Source organism: Octopus bimaculoides, chromosome 16, assembly GCF_001194135.2.
Source record: "Octopus bimaculoides isolate UCB-OBI-ISO-001 chromosome 16, ASM119413v2, whole genome shotgun sequence".
In the NCBI taxonomy this organism is placed as follows: domain Eukaryota; kingdom Metazoa; phylum Mollusca; class Cephalopoda; order Octopoda; family Octopodidae; genus Octopus; species Octopus bimaculoides.
The window spans coordinates 57,274,953-57,281,807 of NC_068996.1; the positions used below are offsets into that span (position 1 = coordinate 57,274,953).

A 6,855-nucleotide genomic window follows, 5' to 3' on the forward strand; every position below is an offset into this window, starting at 1 on the left:
TATATTCTTTTATCTTTTATCTTTTACTTGTTTCAGTCATTTGACTGTGGCCATGCTGGAACACTGCTTTAAATTATTTTAGTCAAACAAATCAACCGCAGGGCTTATTTTTTTAAGCCTAGTGCTTATTCTATTGATTTCTTTTGCCAAACTGCTAAGTTATGGGAATATAAACACCAACATCAGTTGTTAAGCAGTGATGGAGGCAGGGGACAATCACAGACACAAAGTCACACACACACACACACACACACACACATATATATATATATATTTACGATGGGCTTCTTTCAGTTTCCATCTGCCAAATCTACTCACAAGGCTTTGGCCAAGCCAAGACTATTGCAGAATACACTTGCCTAAGGTGCCACACAGTGGGACTGAACCTGGAACCATGTGGTTGGTAAGCAAACCTCTTACCCATACAGCCATATATATATGATCAGGATTCCTTCAGTTCCCATTTATGAAATCTGCTCACAAAGTTTCCTTTAGCTCAGGACTTTAGTAGATTACCAGCATGCCCAGCACATGAAAAACACATGGTTGAGAAGTGAACTTGCTAACCACACAACCATTCCTGCACCAGGACATGTCTATAAAATACTCAGCAATTAACACGGTAATCTGGTGAGCAGGGATCAGCAATATTAATTCAGTTGACCAAACAACCAAAAACTTACAGCTGGAAATTCCATTCAAGGTCTCATTTGCTATCATCACCACCACCACCCCTTACAACAAAACAACAACCACCACCACCCCTTACAACAAAACAACAACCACCACCACCACTACTATCATCATCATCATTATCATCATCATCATCATTACATCTTATATTAAATTTTCAGAAAAATCAGTCTAGATTTAATTAATTTTGCTTCACTGAAAATTCTTAATTAAAATAAATACCAAAGCAAGGAACCATAGACTGATTGCATATTGTCTTGGATGACCCAATTGATGTGTACGAAGCGACCTGGTGAAGATCTAAGCAGCACGGTGATGTATCAATTGCCAAGACATATTTTAAGTCTCAAAACAAATTCTGTGTGTGTGTGTGTGTGTGCGCGTGTGTGTGTGTGCGTGTGCGTGCATACGTGTGTGCGTGCGTACGTGCGTGTGTGCGAGTGTGTGTGTACACACACGCAATAGGTATCCAACATGGTATAATGATTCTACCTCTGTAAGTAGAGGCAGTTCTGGAAATCTCACAAATGTGTTGTCTTGAATGACAAATTAAAGGATTAACTGAAGCATAAATTTGGAAAGATTAATTTCAAATTTTCCTGAGGTCTAAAGAAAATGTTCTGATACTCAGTATCAGGTCCAGGTTGCAGTCTATATATTGTCTCAGTTATTTAATCAGGAACTTTTGAAAAGTGTGTACGTAAACAACAGCTTGTTCCATTCTATGCTAAAATTACAGTTCCAAGATGGCAATCACCTGATGGCTGCCTTTCTTATCTACAAAGGGTTTCCTTCTTATAATGCCATCATTGGTGTCAATTGAAACAAATTTCTGTGTTAATTCCTAAGTTGTTCTCTGTTTTTGTATTTTATTTTCAGTTGGTACAGAGACAGGTGTCTCTACTGCCCCTGGGGTGTATCTTCGTGAGGACCCAATTTGTGGTACCCAGTTAGAGAATCAAAGTGAATTAAGGGCTCCAACTGCCGATCAGGCTGCTTACTACCTTGATGCAGCAATTGCAGCACGTTCAACATCTGGTGAGTATGGTGGTTTCATAAGTTTCATTTCTTCTTTTTTAAGATACAAATAAATACACACACACACACACACACACAAAGATACATATATACATATACACACAAACATGTGCATATACATACATTCTTTCTCTCTCTCTCTCTCTCTCTCTCTCACACAAACACACACACATACACTCAGACACATACACATATACATATATGGGCAGACAGACCGGTAAGCAGGCGGCTGGCTGGATGGATGGATGGATTGATGGATTGATGGATGGATGGGTGGATGGATTCCCACAGTTCCCATATACCAAATTCATTCACAAGGTATTGGGCAGCCCAACACTATGATGAGGATGATGGTAATCTCTCATTATCTTAGAACAATGATTCTGCAATTTCTTGCCAAATGACCTGCCCAAATGATTCGTTTATAGAAATCAAATGTCTGTGCTGTACTTCAGCTCATTCCTTCCATCAGATCAATGTTGCCTGAACAGGTGCACAAATGTGCCATGCATCAGGTGTCAAAATAATCATAATCATAGATCCATGTGAGATGAAGTGTTTGACTCAAGAACACAATGTATCACCCAGTCCATAAATTGAAACCATGATCACTCTATCGTAAGTGCAAACACCATAACCACTAGGCCATGCCCCTTCTTAATCCAGGATTATGGTAAACAACAATTGGCTACGGTTCTGCTCAGAAGACTGAACCTGAAACCATGTGGTTTGAAACAAAAATTCTAAATAAACTTATGCAATGGCCTCCTAACCATCATCGGTCATTAACTCAAGAGACTCTGATCACTTCCTCACTTCAATTTTAAAACTTCCACCAGTCAAAAGCAACAACTCATACAGTTACATACTGCAAGTACATGTATACATGTACTAATCTAGGCAGGGGGACTTAATTCTTCAGTTGTAGGGTAATAATCTCTGCAGGCAGACTTAATCTTGGGTGTTAGATTTAATCCAGTTTAACATCACCACCTTACACCTTCAAGTACTGTTGCAGACAGTCAGGTTAGGCCTCCTGTTCAAGGTTTCTTTCTTCCTTCCCTCTCACTCATCTTATTGTGACCTTATAAAGGGATCTTATGAACTGCCTTTCTCTTTCATTGAAGATATAAAAAAAAGTACACAGTACAAGACATTAATACTAATTAAATATATACTCATACATGACAGTATGATATATCTAATATATACATACAAATCACCTAGCTTTCGTATTAATCTATAAAATACGAAAATGTTTTAAGAATATACAATGAGCTAAGGTAACTAATTCAAGTGAACCCATGGCATGAATCTAAATAAATCGGAGGTGATTTACTGAATAAAAAAATTTAAACTTTACTACTGTGTTGGAAAAGGTAAAAATGCAACCAAGTAGCAATTGTTTGCGACTCCCAATGAAACAGGGGGGGATAATTTTTAGAAATTAAGAAGTAATTTCTCAAAGTTGATTTACATGCTCAGGAGGAAAATCTGATATTTGCAGTAAAAATGAACAGTATTCAGCTAAAGCCTTCACAGTTGCTCCAGATGTTAGACCTTACTCTCACTAAGGAACCTCTACTGGTGTAAACATATCTTTACAACTGCACATTCTAAAGAGTAGGCTTTAAAAATATTTCAAATGCCAACAATTGTCAATACTCTACAAAGCTGAATTGAGGCCCACGACAAAGTATTGCTCTCATAGTTAGGATGGTTTTGCTTCTAAACATACATCCTGGACCACACCCAGATAAAGGTGACAAATCTCTATTAGTGACTGAATTGGAATTCAATCTCTAATGGAGATTTGTCAGTCCTTGCCCACAAACATGTTGTCTCCTCTCTATATTGCTATTAAAATGACTTCTGTTCCTTGGGGCTGGCTGGTCATTCTTCACTGCTCAGCTCCTCTCCACTACATACTAACCATTGTGTTGAATCCTTTTCACTCTAAAATACCATTCCTCTGGAATTTTCTCCCTATTTATGTGTTTCTTGCATGAGTTGAACCTACAACACCTTAAATGGATTATTAATAACATCAAATTTACTGGTCTCAGAAGAAGCATGAAAAGATCATAGGCACTGCTCCTTTCTCCAGATTCATTGAGTTAAAACAGAGATGAATGGGATCAATTTGAATGGGATCAATTTGAATTTGTTTGATCAGTTGTTAAAGGTTTTTACACAGGAAAAAATTACAATAAATTTATTGGCCGATCATTAATTGATATAAGGTCAATGAATTATTGGCCAGTCGTTAATGATATAATAAGCTAAGGGAAATAATTCAAGTGAAATTGATTTTTTTTTTCCATTTCAGCATTTAAATTGATATTTTTGTGAAATCAGCTCTTAATTCAAGACAATATGTATATACAACAATATATATGTTCTTTCTTAATTTATCTGACATATTCAAATGTGTATAAATGTATTAATCACTGTTTTTTTATTTTGTTTTTGTGTCTTCAGAGTAAACTGCTTCTTCCTCAAAGACAATATGTGTTCATAGCACTTGATTCACTGATATAAGGGTAGTGTGAGACACCATGATATTTCAACCTGTATGTCTTTAGTGAAAACTACCCCTATGTCAATAAACCTAAACTTGAGTAGTCACTTCTCTGTTAGGATTCACCAACATAGTTTTTTTTATGCTGGTGTCTGCCAAACGAATAAAAAATTACCATTGTGCATACAGTGTGTAGATTTAACAACAATGATCATCATCATCATCATCATCGTTTAACGTCCGCTTTCCATGCTAGCATGGGTTGAACGATTTGACTGAGGACTGGTGAAACCGGATGGCAACACCAGGCTCCAATCTAAATTTGGCAGAGTTTCTACAGCTGGATGCCCTTCCTAACGCCAACCACTCAGAGAGTGTAGTGGGTGCTTTTACATGTCACCTGCATGAAGGCCAGTCAGGCGATACTGGCAACGGCCACGCTCAAAATGGTGTCTTTTATGTTCCACCCACACAATGATGTATATTTATTTTTTAAACATTCTTTTCCTCTTTTCTTTTTGTTTAAATTGTCTACCCTTTTCTTTGAGACCCATTTTTGTCACTGAAATACTCACAAATAATTTCACAATTTTGGTTATAGAATAATTCCTGCCATGATGTTTATGGGATCTCTATCCATCCATTCTGATGATGTTTTCTAAAGAGATTCCTCCAAGTCTGTACAAAATTAGGGATTCAGCTATTTAGTTTTTTTCCCTCTTTCAGCAATTTCCTAGGATCAATTCAATTTTTTATTTAGCTGTGTTCACTCTTTAAAAATCTATAACTCAGTGCAAAATATCTTTTATATGTGCTTAGAAATATCTAATACTTGGTATAAAGTCTCAATGCACTCCTTTAGCAATGCAGTCTTGCCTGTACTTATGCTCCTTTTCTGCTAGCTTACTGCACTCACTCAAGATATTATTATTATTATTATTATTATTATTGAGTGAGAGAGCAGTGCATGCCATCAAAGTGACACTGGGGTAAAATATACAAAGCCCATTATACCCATCATGACTACCCGTCTGATAAGGATACACCAGGCACATGCATAACAACCATATGTGCGCGATATGGAGATCTCACATCAAGATAAACAGCGCATGACCTCGCAGGTGGGGCCCAGTTAGAATTTTCTTCAGGTCGAGTAGCCCATCCTGGTCAAAAGGTCCCTGAATAAGGTTTGTTTAAGGATGTTGAGCAAAACACCCATGTTTCCAGAGGTGAATTATTCAAACCCCAAAGAACTCCTCTCAACACATGGCTATGATGCTCCCCCACTACTTCTGCTCATGATCAGAGATGCACATATCATCAGCCACCAAGGGACATGCTCAACTGGCTAAGGTCAAACAAATGACAAGCAAATCTGTGGTATTGAGCAGAATATTTGTTGTAGCCCATCTTTTATACGAAGACAAAACAATGTACATGATAACACTTCCAATCAATTAAGATCAAAAGCCATAAGAGCCACTGCCTGGTACTGCATCCGGGCATTTATATTTATCATTATTTTTGTTCAACATTTATTAGTTTCAAGCAAATTTCTCCTGCATCACCAACTACATCTCAGTTGCTGGAGTTTGTGCAGCACTGTGTGTTCTTTTTGATGTTGGGAGTGTGCAAACTCTTCCAGTATTGCATCAGTTTTTTTTTTGTTGTTGTTTCATGAGGTGTGGGGTGCAGTTTTTTGTTGTATTAGTATTTGTATTGTGCATTGTATGTGTAATGTGTTGGGTATCCGGCTTAGTGGTGGTCTTTGATTTCATTGGATATTTGCTGTATAGAGTGCGCCTTGTGTTTGTGGATTATTTTGTTTAGGTTGTATTATTTAATTGATAGTATCTTGCATAAGATGTGGGCTGTTCCTAGTAAGGCTATTTTTTGGACAGTGTGTAGTGTTGAGGATCCAGGTATAGCTTCTATGTTTTTGTTCATATGTTTTTTTTTATCATACTCAATGCTCCAATTATTACTGGTTATTATTATTTGTTATCAGTACTGTCTGTTGAGTGGATACTTGAATACCATTATAGCCCTATTCTTTACAAAACACATTCTTTTAATTCCTCTCCAGCCTCCCTAAACTACCCATTCTACATAATAAGTCCAACAAGTGGTGAATTGACAAAGTCATTAGACAGACAGACAGAATGCCTTGTGGTATTTGTTGCAAGTCTTTATACTTTCAGTTCAAATTCCAGCATAATCAACTTTGCCTTTCATCCATTGAGGACTGAATGAACCAATCTGGGTTTGTGGTTTGACAGAACTGCCAGAGAATTGGATTGGATACCTTGTGATATTTGTTCCCATTCTTTGCATTCTGAGTTCAAATCTCACCATGGTCCACTACTTAGGTGGTAGAAGTAATCTATTGTTTTTTACAACCACCTGGAAGTATGGATGCCTTTAGTTGTGGAGTACAAACTGTTGCGAGCGGTCAGTGTAGGTCTTTGGTTTGAGAATACTTTCATTCCTGACCTGCCCCACTAGTCTGACTAAAATAGGTGAAAATACACACACACACACACACACACACACACATACACACACACACACGCATGCATATGTGTGTGTGTGTGTGTGTATAT

At 37.4% G+C, this 6,855-nt stretch overlaps 1 protein-coding gene across 2 annotated transcripts in view; it reads left to right on the forward strand.

Annotated features, from left to right (window-relative positions):
- The window catches only part of LOC106872443 (kinesin-like protein KIF26B), a 550,311-nt gene that overhangs the window by 494,509 nt on the left and 48,947 nt on the right, over positions 1-6,855 (forward strand). For both annotated transcript variants that reach the window (XM_052973789.1, XM_052973790.1), the window contains exon 11: positions 1,573-1,731. In XM_052973789.1, the coding sequence (XP_052829749.1) occupies positions 1,573-1,731 (159 nt within the window). The remainder of the gene's footprint in view (positions 1-1,572; positions 1,732-6,855) is intronic.